General features: G+C 35.1%; 1 protein-coding gene across 4 annotated transcripts in view; it reads right to left on the bottom strand.

The window, feature by feature from the left end:
• Nucleotides 1–20,156, bottom strand: part of CSMD3 (CUB and Sushi multiple domains 3) — a 1,253,459-nt gene that overhangs the window by 392,393 nt on the left and 840,910 nt on the right. For all 4 annotated transcript variants that reach the window (XM_040494274.1, XM_040494275.1, XM_040494273.1 and 1 more), the window contains 3 exons: nucleotides 16,999–17,115; nucleotides 10,284–10,499; nucleotides 8,424–8,612 (listed from right to left, as the gene is read on the bottom strand). In XM_040494274.1, coding sequence (XP_040350208.1) covers nucleotides 8,424–8,612; nucleotides 10,284–10,499; nucleotides 16,999–17,115 — 522 coding nt within the window. The remainder of the gene's footprint in view (nucleotides 1–8,423; nucleotides 8,613–10,283; nucleotides 10,500–16,998; nucleotides 17,116–20,156) is intronic.

Consider the following 20,156-nt stretch of genomic DNA (forward strand, 5'->3'; position numbering starts at 1 on the left):
TAAGGGATTTCAACCTTTTCCAAAAGGCAATGGGCAATCAGTGATTTATGTAGGGAACAGATCTGATCTGATCTTTCTTATTATTTTTTTAATGTTTTTATTTATTTTTGAGACAGAGAGAGACAGAGCATGAGCAGGGGAGGGGCAGAGAGGGAGACACAGAATCTGAAGCAGGCTCCAGGCTCTGAGCTGTCAGCACAGAGCCTGACATGGGGCTCGAACTCACAGACTGTGAGATCATGACCTGAGCTGAAGTCGGACGCTCAACTGACTGAGCCACCCAGGCGCCCCTATAATCTGATCTAAGGATAACTGGTGAGAACAGACTTTAGGGTGAACTTCCAATAATACCCATCTCCTGGCATTTATTTATGTCTTAGTGCAATCCTTCCCCTTGAGTTGAGTGGGACCTGTAACTTGCTTCTCATTACTCCTGTGGCTATATTTCATTATATAAAACTGAATCTTGCTAGTAACTCACTACAGGGACTCTCCCTGTTAGCTTGATGAAGTAAATAGTCACATTGGAGAAGTCCACATGACAAGGAACTGTAGACAGCCTCTAGGAACTGAGCAAAGAACTGAATTTCTCAGTCCTATAACTACAAGGAACCGATTACATCCAGCAACATTGTACGCTTGGAAAAGAATCCTGAACCTCAGGTCGGAACTCAGTCAACACCTTGATTGGAGATTGTAAGACCCAAAGAAGAGGACCCAGTTCAGCTGTGCGAAGACTCCCCACCCACAGAAACCATGAGAAAGTACATGTGTTGTTTTAAGCTCCTAAATTTGTGGTAATTTGTTACTTGTCAATAAAAACAAATATAACTAACAGGGGTTACTGAAGATAAACTAGATGAAATTTGGAAACAGAAAATCCAATTAGAAGAGATAATACAACGGGATTATATATATAATTGCTATGATGTGAGCACTGGAATCAGAAAGAGCTCATTTTAAGCTCTTTATAAAGTTAGGCAATTAATCTAGCTACTTTATAAAGTGGGAAAATAATATTCTCTCAAATGGTTTTTACAAGGAATATGTAAAAGAAAAAACTATACATAGTCTAACACAATGCCTAGCACACATTCTAACTATGCTATTATGTTATTCTTTACGAGGACCAATGAATGAGAGCTGGCCTGGAATAATGACAGTGAAAACAGAAATGGTGGTAAGTTTGAGCAACAGCTTTAGGTGGTAGGTCTTAGTGATGATTCCAATATGGATTGAGAGAAAGAGAGGGGGGTGGTGAAAGATGACACAATTTCTAGGTTGGATGCCTGGCTGAGAATGATGCCATAACTGAAATAAAGAGTGCAGAAGGAAGAACTGATTTGGCTGAGGAGATAATGAGTTCTGTTTGGCATGTGAAGTCAATGTGCCCGTGGGAGGACATCCATATGGAGAGGTCCAGTGTACAGCTGGGAATGCAGACTTGGTACTCAGATCTGGGTATATAGGAGGTTTTGGAGACAGTTTTATGTTATCCACAAATTACATCAGTGTTCACACACACACACACACACACACACACACACGCCCCATCCTAATCTTTCTGGAGAAACATGAGACATCTTTTCTCTTAGAAATAAGTAAATTATGTGCTAGTTTAATAAGCAGAACCCATAATTAAAAAATAGAGAATAGGGAATGATTTTTTTTAATTTCCTTAGAGATGAATGATGAGTAGTAAATTCCCAAATGCCAGAGGGATATTTAAGTTGACTCAGCTTGGCCCTTCTGTTGCAGAGGTTAGCAAACTATGGCCCTAGGGCCACATCCAGCTTACTGCCTGCTTTTGTAAGTAAATTTCTATTAGAACACAGGCACACCTATTCATTTATATATTGTCTATTGCTGCTTTTAGGACACGCAGGCAAAGTTTAGTTGTTGTGACCACAAGCTGTAAAGCCCAATATATTTTCTACCTGGTACTTTACAGAAAAAATGTTTGCTCACCCCTGGTCTGCTCCATTAAAAAAAAAGGTAGTATTCCAAAATAGTACATCAGTACATAATACTAAAAAATGCCATCTGGAATATCACAGCACTGGTCTAAAAAGTTCAAGACTTGGTTTCTGGCATAATCTTCCACTCGTTACTTATAATTTTTCCAGGTACATTTTCTCAGCTGTTAAATATCAATAATACCTCCTTGACTTGCTTTGTAAGGTCACAAGCAAGTAACTCAAAAACAAACAAAAAAAACAAAGTATAAAGCACTGAACAAGTGTAAGTCAACGTATTTTTACATTGTCAAGAAATCAATGCACCCAGTCATAATTATACCAGAAAATATAAATATACATTTGGGTATATAATTTATCAAGAAACTTTCTATCTAATATTTTCTGCTATCTTTACCAGAAATATTTGGGTTGAGTAGAACTCATATTGGTACCATTCTTTGTCGAAGAGAGAAGCATAGAAAATTAAGGCATTTGCTTAAAGTCAGTCAGCTAATTAATAGTAGCATCTGAAAGCCAGGGAGGTCTCTTAATACTAGTTTGCTTTCTACATGGCTATATATCTACAGCACTGACTAACTTGAGTGATTATATATATATATATATATATATATATATATATATATAGGCTTCTTTTAGAGAGAGACAGAGAGCAGAGAGCATCTGCAAATGGGGGAGAGGGGCAGAGGGAGGGGGAGAGAACTCAAAGCAGGCTCCATACTTAGCGCAGAGTCCGATGTGGGGCTCGATCCCACAACCCCGGAAACATGACCTGAGCTGAAATCAAGAGTCAGATGCTCAACTGACTGAGCCACCCAAACTTCCCTAACTTTTAGAATTTTTTTAACGTTAAAATAGTTCTAGATTTACAGAGGTGTTACAGTGATAATAGAGTTCCCATATATGCTGTACCCTGTTTCCACTGTTAACATTCATTTTTAAACTAAATAACAAATAACAAGCAGAATATATGATCTAAAAAGTCAGAAAAGTGAGAAAAATGAGTAGATATGTAATACAGAGTTATCATTTTTCTCATTTGACATATTATTAAAGAAAGATGTTGTTACTTGTCCAAGGTCAAATAAAAAAAATCAATGACACGTAAAATTAGAAGTAGATGTGTTAAATGGGGGGACTGTGAGGATGAATGAATTAATGTTTTTAAAATGATTTCAAAATGCATGGGCTTCTTAAAATGTGTGGACTCCTGCGTAAAGACAAGTCATTACTAACACTGAACTTGCTAATCTACTTTCCAAAACAATCTGTTCTTTCATTAACTCCTTGTTTATTTGCAACATGACCTGGCATGATTTCTGGTATATTTGGAGGCTGAATAAGAATATGCAAGTTTTTTCTTGATTTAGCAAGATGATAATGGAAATTCCAGTGTTCTTTGTCATGTGAACTTTAGAAAAGGAAATCTGGTACTCATTTCTTGACCGGAAACAGGGCAGTGTTTCTTATTTCAAAGTAACAAATTCTCTTAATACTTTTTATTTTTACTTTTACTTTTTTGCTTTTGGACATTTTGTTGCCACTTAAAAAGATGACCAGATTACCCATTTCAATAGAGACATGGTTCTCCAGGATAATCACTTAAATATAAAATATGTTCACTGAAATATCATTTTACCTCCTGATTATTTTTATCTCTTCCAAAATGTAAACGTAGTTATGGGTATACATTTTTTTTTTAAGATAAAAGTTTCATCTTGACCATTCAATAGGAAATAAGATTGTATGTGTGAAATACCTAGCTTCTGATAGCACATTAAACTTTTTCATCTCCTTTTCTTCTCTTTTCTCTCCTGCTGGTTCGTAAAAATCAAGAGTTGCAGGTGCAAGAAGAAGAAACAGGTTGGTTGAGCAAGGGTCATATGTTGAAGTGTTAGGTTACTTACATGTCTTTTATTGCTTACAGCTATATGCTATCTTGCACCATAGATGTGATTCTCCACATTTTACATCTGAGAAAACTTGGCAGGAAAGAGATCTGAACAGCTTCCCAAAGGTCACACAGCTTAGGAAAGGCTGGAGTGTAAATATTAACTATGTGCTGGTAATGGGGACCACTTCTTAGGGAGAAAAATCCCTGCTTCTGCACTTTAATGCTCTCAATTTCTATGAAGATTCTTCTCTTGCCTCTACAAATTCCCCTGCACGTAAGTAATCCCTGATAAATGGGTCGTGGTCAAAGAAGTTTCCTCTGATTAAAATAGAAGACAACGTAACGACTTCTCCAAAGCCATGTATCCACGATAATTAAGAGCAGATTTCCTCCCAACTTTATTGAAACCTCCAGTCAAAGACAGCAGTGTGCTACTCTAAACTGAGCGCAAGCCTGGGACTCAGAACATTCTGACAGCAATGGCTCGGACTGTAAGTTTGTGTTTTTCATACACATTGTATCTTCATGATAAAACAGTTACATTAAATCTACTTTCACAGCATTGATGGATTTTTGGAATGAGACACTACATGATATAATCCTTTATAGATTGTGAAGACCATATTATGGTGTTATTTTAGTGGTTACAATATCACCTTAAAACATAAATATAGAGGTTACTCAGAAAAACTAGTTAAGTGAAAATGTTATTTATTACTTGTCTGCCATCCACAACTAAGGTAATTTTTACCAAACCCTACCAATAGAAACTGAAAGACACCAAGCAATTAATACACTAAACAAAGAATCAAAATTAAACATATACAAAGTTTCTGTAATTAGTTTTGAATATCAGTTGCTTTACTGTCCAAAGTGTCAGACCCCTTCTTACATAACTTAAGAAATATCTATATACATATATATAGATATATAGATATAGATATAGATATAGATATAGATATAGATATAGATAGATATATATATAAATCATTTTAGTAAATGTTAGTATTAGCTTTCCATTTGATGTAACATTTGAAACCTTATCTATGGTTTGTTCTGGGAATGTATCCATCATTTGCAACCTTGTGCCAGGGAAAGACCATTTAGATTCCAAAAAACTGAAACAGAAGCAAAGTTTTGGAATACAATCTATTTATAATTTGGCCACTATCTATAACATAGGCTTTCTATGAGGTTGATAATGCTAAGGACTAAACAACAGTTTTTAAGCAAGTATGGACTAGGGAATTGGCATGAGAGATAAAATGAAAAGTACAAAAAAATCGAAAAAGAAACAAAAACTGTCCAAATAAATGAGAATTGGTAAAATTGGGTCTGTTCGTATGAATACTTACAAATAATTTGCATTTTATGTGACGAAAGACTGTGAACTTTGAAAAGATAACAAAATACGAAATATATACATATGCATACATGGAACCAGAAATACAAAAAGGAACACATTTCTTTTAAAGCACAGGCAGAGTAGTGAAGAAAAGTTAAAAGAAAACTGGAGAAGTAAAGTTTTTAAAAGTCATTTCATTTGAAGGAATATTTCTCCCCATCTTGTAACTTAAATGTATACCTACAGTGGAATTTATTAAAGTCAGTAGGCTTAACTGTAAATTTCAATAAGCTTAAAAGCAAGCACAGCTTATTTGAAAGTGGGGGGGAAATTCCCATGGCAATAATTTGCTTTCTAAATTTGTCCACAGGTTGATTTTATTCATCCTTCCCATTAAAGATTTAGGTGCAAATAAACCTAGTCTCAAAGAAATACTTTAATAAAACAAAAACTAACTTAAAGTTATTTTTTTGCAAAGTCAGATTTTCATAACTCCATTTATTAAAGTTTATTGTAAATATGAACTAAACCTTAAAAATATACACACAATGTCTTAACCTGTGTAACAGCCTGCCTGGTATGTATTTGATACTTTGAGAGAAAATATTAACTCTGCCTTAGAGTCCTTAAGGAGTCCTTCAAGATTCACCTTTGCCTGGACCCTTTTGAGATAAAACCACCTAGTGAGAAAAAGCTGGATTTTAGAATATGAAAAACTTCATACAAATCCTTACATCTGCCACTTACAAACTTGAGGATCTTGGGCAAGTTATTTAAAATCTCTAAGGCTAAGATTACTCTGATGAAAAATGGCGGTGGGAGGGAGGATAATAATAGCAGAATTTGAGTAAGGATTAAATGAGATAACTATATATGAAAGAGCCTAATAGACCCTCATAAATGTTAGCGTTTTATAAAATGGGATTCCTTCCCTACTATAATCGGTTTTATAAACTAGATTGATGGGCTGGATAGATAGCAGAGTATAGTCAATATAGTAAGTGTTATAATAACATCTAAATTCTGAATCCTTCCTATTTTCCTGGGATTATATTAGGTGTCTGACTGGCATGGCTAATCTCTTAATCCTCATAACTAACTCATAACAATGAACTAGGTACCACTGTTGTAACCATTTTACAGATGAAAAAAAAAATGAAGTTTAGAGGAGTGAATTAACCCAGAAGAAATCTTTTACCTTTTATAAAAAAAAAAAAAAAATTAATCCAATATCAAATGACTGCCATCTAAACCCACACACTCAATAGACCTCACTTGAACTATTCCCAAGGTTGTCATTAAGTGCCCTTTGAAAATATGCACATCAGCAAAAAAATTAAAATGGGGGAAATTCAGGTAAAGAGGGGAATTCCAAATCTGGCAATAGCAGGAAAAAAAAATAACAACAAAACAAACGAAAACAGAAAGATTGCACGGTACATAGCTTTCTGAAAAGATTCTCTGAGAATGTGCTCATCGCCTCCCAACTTCAAGCCTCTGTGGTTGTTTGTGCTATTTCTATAAAAGCCTAGGATTTAAAAATTTTTTTCATCTGTTATATATCATCTTGTCCGTTATATAACCCACAGAGGCTGTGAAAACAATCTCATCACTATAAAAGCCTTCAGACCCACATTAACCTGGAAGATCATAGTTTTCTTACTCGATTTGGGGACCCACAGGAACTCCCACATTTCATGTACTCGATAATATATTGAGTAACTCATAGAGGGCATCTTGTTCATTCTCTTTTTCATCTTTGGGGTGTTTTGCTTGCATAGAAAAGACAAGGTCTTGAACCATAGATCAAAACTCTAACACTTTGCCTGAAGTGGTAGCATATTCTACCTTATACCGATCTGCGACCCACAATTACATTTACAATTAAAGTAAATTCAAATTAAATGCTTTTGAGAGTTTTAACAGCTTTATAAAATAATTATGAAATGACCATTTGTATCTAGTTTTGTCATCAAAGCAAATACTGACAACCAGAGAATGGCTAATGACCCAAAGAAATTTTTGCCTCCTTCTTTCCTACTTAAAAAAATTTTTTTTCAACGTTTATTTATTTTTGGGACAGAGAGAGACAGAGCATGAACGGGGGAGGGGCAGAGAGAGAGGGAGACACAGAATCGGAAACAGGCTCCAGGCTCTGAGCCATCAGCCCAGAGCCCGACGCGGGGCTCGAACTCACGGACCGCGAGATCACGACCTGGCTGAAGTCGGACACTTAACCGACTGCACCACCCAGGCGCCCCTCCTTCTTTCCTACTTTAAATAGCAAATGACTTAAGTCTTCGTCAAAAGTCCTTCAGGGGCGCCCAGGTGGCTCAGTTTGTTAAGCATCCAACTTCAGCTCAGGTCATGATCTCACGGTTTGTGGGTTCCAGCCCCTCATTGGGCTCTGCGCTGACAGCTCAGAGCCTGGAGCCTGTTCTGGATTCTGTCTCTGTCTCTCTCTGCCCCTCCCCCACTCATGCTGTGTCTCTGTCTCAAAAATAAACAAAACATTAAAAAAAAGAAGTCCTTCATTTTACCTATGGAAAAATCTTTTTTTTTTCTTTTCATCAGTTAAAATATTAATTTTCAAAGGTTGGTGTGGGTGGTGGCTCCAAACTGCAATACTGTAACTATTGTTAGGCTTTATTTCACAATATAAAATGAATTGCCAGCTTAATTCATTGATCATAATAGAGTAATTATATAGATTGTACATATTGAGTCAATACATGCCTTGATAGCCCTCAAATTATCTATTATTTACTTGCCATATTTTCTTTCATGATCATCTTTCATGAATGTGAATCCTAAATTGCAAAATAGCGCCACAACTTCAGTTGTAAGCCATGGGAAATCATCTCTCAATAGAATATAAGAATGAAATGTTCTGTAAGTTCTCAAAATACGATTATCTTTCTCTCACCTATCCTCTTCTATCAGCTATCTATCAATCATCTATTTATATATCTATTGATTCCTTTTCCCCTTCATCTGAAAACAAATTTAGAAGCACGGTCGCTTAAATGGAGCAGTTGAGAAGTTAACTGAGGTACACCAGATTGCCAAGTGGAAAAACAAATAGAAATAACCGATATGAAATAAATGAAGAAATTCAGCAGATCATAAAAGAACAAAGGGTGTATAACCATGCAACTCCATGGACAGTGACTCACATACAAGCAAATGAAAGCAGCTGACCACGTACCCACACACCTTGGCAGAGGTGCACTCCACACCCGTCGGCCACCACCAAGACAGATGATCTCTGACGTCCCTTCCAGGCGGTAACCTGATGAGCATGAGAAGGTCAAAGTGTCACCAACCCCAAAGCTGAACCCGATTCGGTTACCATATTGAGGAATTCCAGGATCTTCACAAGGTTCGAGGTTATATTCTGTAAATTAGATGGAGAGAAGGACGAAGAAAATGATAGTATTCACTTTTAAGGATATATTGCTGTTGTTTGCAAACTGGATGCTCCCGGGCTTAGTCAGACATTTAATAAGTGAAGCATGCTAATGACACACATACTTTTCTTCTTTTTGTGAAAGATCTAATAGCTTAATAAATACTTTTATGTGTGAAATTCAATATAAATGAGAAAATGTCACCTTCCGAGTGATAAATTGAAAATGTAGCTATTTATCTCCTATTCTTTTCTCTGCGTTAGAAACATTTCCATTTCACTGATTTTGACTTATAATAATAGCATAAGAGATGCATATTTTCAAACACAAAATAACATTTTGGATGAGATCATTTGCACTTTTGAAATGCATTTTACTTAATGGTTTTAATCTAAATGACAAAGTCTCTTCGCCTCTCCTCTACAAAGAGTTCTATTAATCCATATTCTGAAAAACACAGGGGTTCAAAAGGCAATGGTTTATGTAAGACTGAAATGCCCACATGCTGAAAATTGTTACATTATAGATTTATATAAGACAATTTCCGCCAGCAATGAATGAACATCATGAAAATGAACAGCTGAACACTCTTCAAGGTATAACAGAGTAGCGTTGATTAAACAACATTATAATTTTTTTTACCATTCTAAGAAGACGTAGCTTATCTAAAAATATTCCCAGGGCATGCACTTACCTTGTAATTTCAATGGAGAACAAAAGGGATTATTCCATGTTGATGTATTATTCTATTGTTTAAAAAATGTATTTGGATATACTTTTAACATTCTAGGTTAAAACTGATTATGCTCATATACTATTCATTACAGAATACCTTAATTATTTTAGAAGTACTTCCATGCAAATACTAGAGTAAGAACTGAAAACAAGGTTAGCATTTGTGTGATTTTATGTATATACATTATATAATAAATATATATAATTATAATATTACAATTTTAATTTTAGCAAGTGGACATAAGATTTACTTATTAATATCTCTGTATTCAGAAATAACTACTTGCCTCATTATTCCATTCACTAGAAAGTGGAACTCTAACTGATACAAAACTTTTTATTCACTTTGGTTGTACAAATTTTTTTCCTGGATTCCAAATTATAATGTTGTCTCTAGATGAGGTTATTCTAGAATAGAGGGATAACCACATTAATTTTTTCTAGATCATCTGTTTCCAAATCATTAAATTGAGTTTACCTTAATCTTGGCCTGTAAACCATACCTTTTCTAAGACACATAAAAAATAGAATATCACTGGTTTAATTCATATTGATTTGAGTCTAACTAAAATATATATTTGAATTTCCATTTTAAGTTCACTAAGCATTTTAGCTACTTTTGCCCTCTGTTAGAATTTTGTAGGAATGCAAGTTAAAGAAGTGTAATTAATCTACTTAGAGTTTCTAGCAATTCATTCATTTATTTATTTAGCTTTTGTTTAAAGGTTCTCTTAAATGTACTACTATAGACAATCTTCAAAGTATTTCAAACTTCCCTTAAAATTTATTGATAGAGATTTGTTTCCCCCTGCTCCATCTTGTCTGTCATTTTTTCCCTGTCTCGCCATACCTAAATTATGCTCATACTTTAAAAAAAAACTGACTTTGTTACAAAAGCTTTTTTAATTGGTCTATTTTCTTACCAGAGAATGTAATATTGAATCCTTCATATGATATTGAAAAATCTGAAATGAAGCGCAATTGAGCTCTGAAATTTCCATAGAGACCAGCATTGATTGTTGAAGGAAGTTCTGAACCAGTAAGGCGTGCCAGTGGTTGGGTAAAACTACCATTCTCTGTGATCAGTAAATAGTCGTGATGGTCTTCCAAATGGAAGGTGTGAAAATTGAACTGCACACCTATTAAGAAACAGAGGAAAATTAGACTCACAAAGTATATCGGTAAAACACAGAAAGTTACCAAACTAACTAAAACCAGGACTTGCCTTGTAATTAAATTCTCTGAAAATGAAAAGCACTGCTATAAAATATTCCAAGTGTATCATCTAATAAAATCTTTTTTTTTTCCTTTTAGCTTTCTTATAAGACATGTAGTGAGTCATGTTTTGGAAACTGCTTGGAAATAAAATTTAAAAATCAATGCCTGAAAAGAAATCACCTGAGTTTTCTGAAAATATCAAGGAAAATTCATATGCTTTATTTATATAGAAGTGCAGCTTTCTGGCAAATACTTTACATGTCTCCTTCAATTCCTCCTTCAATCTCCTCAAACAACACAAAAACAGTGCTTAGTGATACAACACACAACTTCCAAAGATGCTTAACTCTAGAAGAGAAATATATAGCAGGCATAGGGAGAAACTGTTGAATGAATATAATGACTATTTTTCACACACTTCAACCTGTGTGTATAACATACTGAAAATTACACATATAATTGTTCAGATCCCTGAAATTCACAAACTAAACTCATTTTTTGCAAATACAGCTAGATCAACAGACACAACATTACCACCAGCAGAGCCTCTTTTGTGAAACTTTTCTATCACTTCACTTTGCCAAAAGTAACCACTCACTCAACTTCTAGTAGCATAGGCTAATTTTGCTGCCTTATATAAATGTTTTGTAGTTTATATAATGGATTCATATAACATATACTCTTCTGGGTCTGAGTTTTACTCAACATGAGGTATGTGAGATCCATCGCTATTTTTGCATGTGGTTGTGAGTTATTTATTTTCAGTAATATATAGTATAGCATTTAATTTTGTGAAGACACCATATTCATTTATCTGTTCAACATTTGATGGTCATTTAGGTACTTTGTGTTTTAGCATGAATGCAGATGGTGTTGTGAATATTCAAGTATGTCTTCTGAAGAAGATCTATTTCTGTTGGGGACATAGCTAGGAGTGGAAATAAATACTGGGTCATGCCCCATTACTGGGTCATCAACAGTAGCTCTAATAGATACTGCTTTAAAAAGTGGCTGTGTCAATTTACATTTCCATTGCCAAATCTGGTTGCTTTGTATCTTTGTCAGTAGTTCATTTTTCTTTTCATTCGTTCCATTCTGATGAGTATGGTGTGGCATTGCCTTGTGGTCTTACATGAGTTTTTAATGATATTGTCCAAAATAGATGTTAAAGACTAACAGTTATACACACACCCACACAAAACCCTCCTATTGTGGGTAAGGTACTATGTGAAATAAAGGATGACTACCACATTCATCTTTCCCTTGAAGTATTTTTTTTAAGTTAACCAAAAAAAAAAATCATTAATATATGTATTAAAAAATCCCAAAACCCAGAGTATGATAAGTAACATTCTTTAATATTATTCATTGACATTGTAGCTCAAAATGCTGAATATGCTTCCACTCTTCATTGCTTTAAAAAAAAAGGATATAAAATGAGACCAAATACACTGAAAACATAAGCAATTATAAGACAAGGTTATTATTGCATAATAGGCCAGTGATTTGGATTTGGAAAAGATTTGAAATATACAACAATATTATTTTTCAAACTCTTTTTAAGTATGTAAGTTGTTTTGTTTTCCTCTCCACAATGAGCAGGAATCTAAGAGCCCTCATAGAAGGAGTCCAGAAATTGAGTCAGTTGTTGAAATGTTCTTCAGTATAAAAGTGGTAATTGGCCCTAGCTAGATGCAAATAAAAATGTTGCGTGTAGGTATGGCAAGGAGACAATGCTTTGCCATCTAGAGTAATTGTTATCTATATTTATAAAACAACATAAAAGTTGAAATTTAGATAAGCCAATTTGACATTTACTATGGAATAAAACTAAGAAAAACTAGAGAATAGGAAAGTAGATGGACAAATGACAAGAAAAATTTTTTTTGCACATAACATATATTTTTAGCAAAATGCATTTACTCTCCTATGCACTAAGTTAATATGTGGGAAAATTAAACATTTTGTTAGATGACGGTATTAAGAAGCCCATTGTTGAGTGTAACCTTGCCTTTCTAAGACTTACTTTTTTCATTTGTAAAATGGTGTTCTAGGGTTGACTTTAAGTGTAAATGACCCGATATATGGGGATGGCTTGACACAGTGCTTTGCACAGAAGAAGGGCTCAGCAGATGTTAGCTATTGTTATTATTCAACATGAGAACTGACTGTTTTTTTTTTTTGTCACTCCATCCTAGCCAGCCACTTTATAAAAGGAAACTTCTATTTGTCAGATTATGATTTAAACAATAAAATCTATTTTTATTACATCACAACAAGGTAAGACCTTCAAAATTCTGCTAAAGGTCAATGAATCCAAGTAAGAAAATTGTACTAAGGGACTCCTATACCGTATGCATTACAGAATATAAAGATTTAGAAGACCGTGAATAACTCCTGGTCTATCTGAGGGAAAGTTCAAACATTCTGCTAAGTACTATAAAGGTGATTAATATAAGTCAGGACAGCAGGATAGAAACAGAAGTAACCCACTTGTCAGAAGGGTCAGCAGAGGCTTCCGAAGGCAAGGAATCTCAGAAATGAGCAGAATTTTGTAGAGGAGCAGCTCGAGGATAGATATTACAAGAAGAAGGGGCAGATAGGTAAGGACACACAATCTTTTTTTTATTTTTTAAAAAAAAATTTTTTTTTCAACGTTTATTTATTTTTGGGATAGAGAGACACAGAGCATGAATGGGGGAGGGGCAGAGAGAGAGGGAGACACAGAATCAGAAACAGGCTCCAGGCTCTGAGCCATCAGCCCAGAGCCTGACGCGGGGCTCGAACTCACGGACCGCGAGATCGTGACCTGGCTGGTCGGACGCTTAACCGACTGCGCCACCCAGGCGCCCCGGGACACACAATCTTAATAGAGCAGTGGATATTTGAGGAGTAGTGAGGACAAGCCAGTGGTTTCAACATCATAGTATCTTCTCAGAAAAGTGATCATTAAAGAAGGTTTATGAAGGCAATTACTGTTACAGACATAATGGGAAAGATTTGGGCTTAAAATCAAAATATCATGAATATCTAGATTTCAGTTATAGTTATGTCACCAACCATGACATTGACGGTGTCATTTAGACTCGTGTGTGTCTTTTTTCTGATCCTTAAGTTTTTAAGATTGGATTAGACTGTGCTTTATCTAGTGACAAATCTACCTTTAAAAGCTCAAGGTTTTTTTGTTTTGTTTTGTTTGTTTTGTTTGTTTTGTTTCGAATATAGTCCTCTACCATCCCCGCCTCAGATCTCTAGTGGACTAGAACACATAATTAATATTTATTTATTTATTTGAGAGAGAGACAGACAGACAGACAGAATGCGAGCAGGGGAGGGACGGAAAGAGGGGAACACAGAATGTGAAGCAGGCTCCAGGCTCCGAGCTGTCAGAACAGAGCCCAATGTGGGGCTCGAACCCATCAGCCGTGAGATCACGACCTGAGCTGAAGTTGGAGGCTTAACCAACTAAGTCACCCAGGCGCCCCTAGAACACATAATAAGCATCTTGATTTCTGAAATATGTCTCAGGAAAATCTCTTATGGTATCATTGTAAATAAGGAGCAATATAGGCTGGATGATACCATGGTTAACTGAATTTGAAACAACTGTTTGTATTTGAACACCTTGACTTAGTGTTAAGTGGTGAAGGGGTTACTGATGGTATGTTTAAAGTATCTTATATCTTAAATATTTAGATACTTAGATCTGTTCTAGTCAAGATCGTATAAACCCCTAAAGTCCTGATGATCATGAGTATTTAAGAAAATTCTGGCAATAGATATAAATATAAATACAATGTAAGTTGTTTCAAAACGATCTCACAAAAACTCTGGATAAAGACTAATATGATAAAATATAAGTGGGGTAAACATAAAAGCCTCAACTGCCCTCCACTAGGGCTATTGAATCAGGATAAATGTTAAGGAGTCATTTCAAGGTTAAGCAAATGGAAGAGATATAAGCAAAACAAAAACAAACAAAAAACAGGATTATGGGGAGTGGTGATGAAGACATAGAAATGACAATGAAATATATAAATATAGGCAGGGAGGTAATGTGCTTTCAGAAAAAAGAGCACTTGATGTGGAGTCATAGGATGTATGTTCAAGTTCTTTGTCTAATCTTCACAGGCACCTTGACTTTGAGTGTATAATAAATAACCTAGTCTAGTGAGTTCAGATTCTTGTCTATAAAATACAAATAACACCTACATGACTTCACAAGGTGTTTGCAAGATTCTACTGATCCTTGATAAAATCAATTCTTAAAAAAGGGGCTTGCAGTGAAGATCGAAAAAAAATCAACTGTACAAACATACAATTTTAGGATTTGGACTTTAAATGAGTATTATGATATAACAGCAACAAAAATTAACAAACATGGACGGGCTTCATTAATGGAAAATATTTCTGGAGTTAAATAATGCCATATTGTGTTTTCTTCTGGAAAAACACATTTTGGAAGGATGTTGATATCTCTGGATATCAATAAACTGGAAGACATCCAGAGAATGGTGATTAGAATGGCAATGGCAATGAAAATATCTTGTGATAAAAAATTGAAGGAAATGAGGTCTGGGAAGAAGACCCTGGGATAAAGGTTTTCTTGACCATGATCGCATGATCATGGGGGCAGCAGACATGAAAACGTCATGGGCACAGTCAAGTGACTTGGTGTGTTGCAGAGTTAGGGTGGAGAAAGGATGAGGTTGTTGTTTGGGTTGATTTGTCTAACTCCAGAGGGCAGAACAGGAATAACAGTTGCAGAATAATTTTCAAACATTTAGAATTGTACAAAACTTGAGCAAATTTTCCCAAGAAAGAAGTTTCCTTTCGACACAAGTGTCAATATCAGGCCAGTTCATCATCTTTCTGGAACGCTATAGAAAGTGGTATACTAGGTGACAGGTTACACTGTATTACCTTGCCAATTCTTCCCAACTTTAAGAGATTATCCTTCATATAACTTTGGTTACCCTTTGGAGTAGTTGTACTTCCAACAAATTTTGTTGGCTCTTAAAGGAAAGCATCTAAATCTGCATTTCTTGCCATGTAAATACAGATTTAATTAACACTTGCAACCTGTGAAGACGCAAAACCTTAAGTGTTAATTAAACCTCTATTTACATAGCAAGCAGTATGTAGCCTTCCATTTTCTTGTATAATACAAGGAAGCTTATTTTAAACTCCATTAATCCACTGCACACTGGAATAATAGGATGCTCCGGTTAACTTCCAGCAAAGAGTCTCGTATTATGGAGAACAACAAAAACCACAGTTTACAAAGTCTTCTACTTTGTTCCTGCTGTTCAGTACCAGAATACTCATTTTAACTTTTTTCTCAACAATTTTTAATTTCATTATAATAATAATTCCAATATAATCCTCACCCGCAATAAAATGATGTATAATTTTAATAGAGGCAAACTTCATTTGTGAAAACACAGTGAATTCAAATGTATTAAACATAAGCTTTAATTTTAAAAATTGTAATAGCATCTTTCCATTACTGAGATTGTTTTTTTAAGGTTTTCTATAGTAAAATCAGTAAGTACAGAATAATAGTAAAAATCAATAGGAACAATTTAACAACAGAGCTAAAAGGAAAACTACTTCTCCAGAGCAGTTTTTAAAATGAATAAATGTACCCGTTTTTAAAAGATTAGCACATAGATCTTTAGGGAAATAATCTTAATCCATTTTTGTTTCGATACATTAGGATCGCTATTTTCCCACTAAGGTGTTGCCTTAATTACTTCTGCAAGCTTAGAAGTTTGGTTGTATTGCCTGAATGAACCATATTTAGGTCTACAGAACCTTTCATTTATTTGTTCAACAGACATTTATTAACAACGATCATACGAACAGTGCAATTTTAGATTCCCATTCAGTTATGTGAGATATATCTGCAGTTCTAACAGAAAAATGATATACAAGTATTTCTGGAATGGTTGTAAATTCATATGACGAATATAATTATCATAAACAATCATAAACATGTTAAAAACAATGTATTTAAAGATGTCATGTTTGCTTTACAATTGGCTCAGCTCTTCAGATCATCTTCCTATTGCCTGTGGAACTTTTAAATCAACCTCTTAATACCGTGAGAGAGACAAAAGCCATCATGTTGGAGATTTTGTTGACATGAAAATACCCAATAACATTAGTCTAATATACCAAAAGCAAATAAATATCTCTTACATTACCCTTCTGGTAAAAACATAAGTGTATTTAACACTATGGAAAAGTAAATATAATCCTCTGCTCCGGTTACTCAGATTGAATTTTGTGTTAGCATATTTTAGTACTGATCTGTTTTTGCTCATGCAAAATGACATTGTAAAGGACAATGAAATAAAAATAGATGCAATGAGAATTCAGAAGATAGTCCAATTATCATTGCATGAGGCAAATTACCTTTTCCATGAGTTACATCAACAGTCCACGTACAATTCAGAGAATTTGGATAAAATTCCGGGTAACCAGGTGATAATATTGTTCCACTAGGCCCTCTAACATCTCCTCCACATAATGCTGAAAATACAAAGAAATACAGTCATATGATCAGTCATAGTTAGAGAGGCAGAGGCTGAACAAATCTCTCCTCGCTTGAAATAGAATGAATCTGATTTTCTTTGCTTAAGCTACTTCTCGGTAATAACAGGAGTGTGTAAAAAATCTCTTCCAATGCTAGGAAATAGTTTCATCCACACAGCCCTGGAGAAGAAAAAGGTATGTAATAGCCTCTGGGAATTAGCCTCAAGATAACGTAGCTCATCTTCCCCCATTTGAATTTGAAGTACATACTTATCTTATACATTTCTAATTACAAGTAACATTTGCATAAATTGGTCATAAATTAAACATGAGTAATTAATTGTTTAGCAGCCCTCTTTTATTAAGCTTTAAGAAAACGAATTGTTAATTATGCAAAATCATTTATTTTAGATTCCTAAAGGGGTATGTGTCATTCTTCATATAATTCTTTTTAAAACAATGAGCAAAGCTGCAGAAATTTTGAAGGCTGCTTCTGCACTTCTGCCTTTCTCCAGGAAGTGTCATGAAGAAACTGGAATTTTTGAGAAGCTATAGCTTTTAAGCAAATACTTTAAGGTATTAAAAATAAATACATGTTTATGAGCTAAGGTCGAATAAATTCAAATGTGATTCATTTTTTTAGAACAAATTGTAGTTTAGAATGCCTTCTACCACATTCAACAACCATCAGTGGTTATGGTATACCAGATAGTTTTATCAGTATTAAAAATTCCAGGTGGAGATGCCAGCTCTCCTGGACGTGGCCAAGGAAATAAGAGCTGTGAATGCAACATATGGCTTTGTCTGCTCTGATCCTTCTTTCACTTCCCTGGAACACAGAAAGGGGAGTTTGGCCTTATGGTTTTCCATGATTTCCTCCAAGTAATGATGCTCAGAAGAGTTGAGGCAACGTTGGCTACTATTCTACACTGACCTGACTAGAAATAAATTGTCTGCAGTTCCTATAAGTGTTTAAGCACGCAGGCTTCAATATAGGTGTGTGTTTGTGTGTGTGTGTGTGTGTGTGTGTACACACATATATATATAAACATTTACATATGTATACAAACTAATATCCATTTCCACTTCTCCTTTATTATTTCTTTTACTCCACCCAGGAGTAAACGAAGATCTTTTCAAGTGCCTCTCTTGAAGTTGTCCTATAGATTGCCTCCCTGAAACCAAAATAAACCCATGCTTTCAATCCCATTTATTATCAATACATTGCAATACTATGCACAGTTTGCTACCTTAGGCTCCTGTTTAGAGCCTGCATAGGACTTCATTGGCAACTATTATTATTGAACCTCTCAAATTTCCTTTCAAATTTTTTTTTTAATAATTTTTTTTCAAAGTTTATTTATTTTTGGGACAGAGAGAGACAGAGCATGAACGGGGGAGGGGCAGAGAGAGAGGGAGACACAGAATTGGGAACAGGCTCCAGGTTCTGAGCCATCAGCCCAGAGCCCGACGCGGGGCTCGAACTCACGGAACGCGAGATCGTGACCTGGCTGAAGTCGGCCGCTCAACCGACTGCGCCACCCAGGCGCCCCTCCTTTCAATTTTTAAAACAGGCCCATTGCGTTTTTGTGATCAATTTAAGAGCGAAGTATACAATTTCCACTGTATCCTGCTGATAATGGTGGTGCTAAGTTGACCTGCTTTTACTTTCCTTGTAATACATATGCTTTCTACTTCTTGACAGAGGACTGTTTATTTTTTTTCCCTAGATTATTTTTACATATGTCAATTTATTCTTAATACACTATATTTCCTTTTTTCACTATTGTGAGAGCTGGAATGAATGAATGAATGAATAAATAAATGCAACATGGTATGAATTTGTTGAGTGAAATGTGACGAATGAAGATGCTCTATCATGTGAAAGGACTACCTTTCACACAGCTAGATTAACACTTAGTGAACAGAGAATCAAAATTAAGAGAGTTAAATTAATTTGTAAATTAAACACAAAAAAAAGAGATGTGAAATTTTTATTCAGTACATCAGACATGTGCTCCTGTGCATGTCTGTGTAACCAGCATGTGTACAAGTTGTAGACAGAAAGCCCTCTATACATCAGCATTCTTTGGAATAATGCGACTTTGTCAAATCTCCTTTCTGTACTTGGAGGATTTCTTGACAATTTTCTGTCAGTTACACCTACCACATCTGTGTTGAAGACAGACCATTAAAGGGACTTTCTGCAGATAACTGAATAAAGTTAGAGAAACATAAACACATGAATATATTTAGGAAGAGTGGTGCATAACTAATATACTACTGATGACCATTTACATTATTACTTTGATTATAACCAGATGATAAACATAGAGTGCATTTTTATGACACAGGGGAGATTTCTGTTATTTGAAAATATTAGTAGTAGATAAAGACCTCGAAAGGAACGGACTTAAAAATAGAATTTCATGGTATATTATGGACAAAGAGTGTGATTTAGGTCTTTTTTTCTGAAAGATGAAACTAAAAATATGAAAACTATGAAAATGCATACTTTATTTTATATTGTAAAACTTAGGATAAAATTCCAAGTGCTCACTAGTTTTTAACAAGAGAAAAACTACCACTCACATTGAACTTCCAATGTGACAGGTACTATTCTGAAGACTTTTATTTTTATTAACTCCATTAACCCCCATATCAACCCAATGAGAAAAGTGCTGTAATTATTCACAATTTATAGATGAAAAGGCAAGTATGGAGGAACTCCAGCAGTCTAGTTCCAGAGTCTGTGATCTTAAGCCAACTCTTTTTTTCTTTAACTTTTGCATTTCGCAGACCAATACATTTTCTTTCTTTCTTTTTTAAGTGTTTCTTTATTTTGAGAGACAGTAAGCAAGAAAGCAGGGGAGGGGCAGAGAGAGCAAACCCCTAGCAGGCTCCATGCTGCCAGAGCAGAGCCCCATGCAGGGCTTGAACACATGAACAAGGAGATCATGACCTGAGAAGAACCAAGAGTGGGATGCTTAACTGACTGAGCCACCTAGGCACCACTTAAGCAGACTCTTGAATCAAGT

Source organism: Herpailurus yagouaroundi, unplaced genomic scaffold (genome assembly GCF_014898765.1).
Source record: "Herpailurus yagouaroundi ecotype Mexico unplaced genomic scaffold, PumYag 186, whole genome shotgun sequence".
In the NCBI taxonomy this organism is placed as follows: Eukaryota; Metazoa; Chordata; class Mammalia; order Carnivora; family Felidae; genus Herpailurus; species Herpailurus yagouaroundi.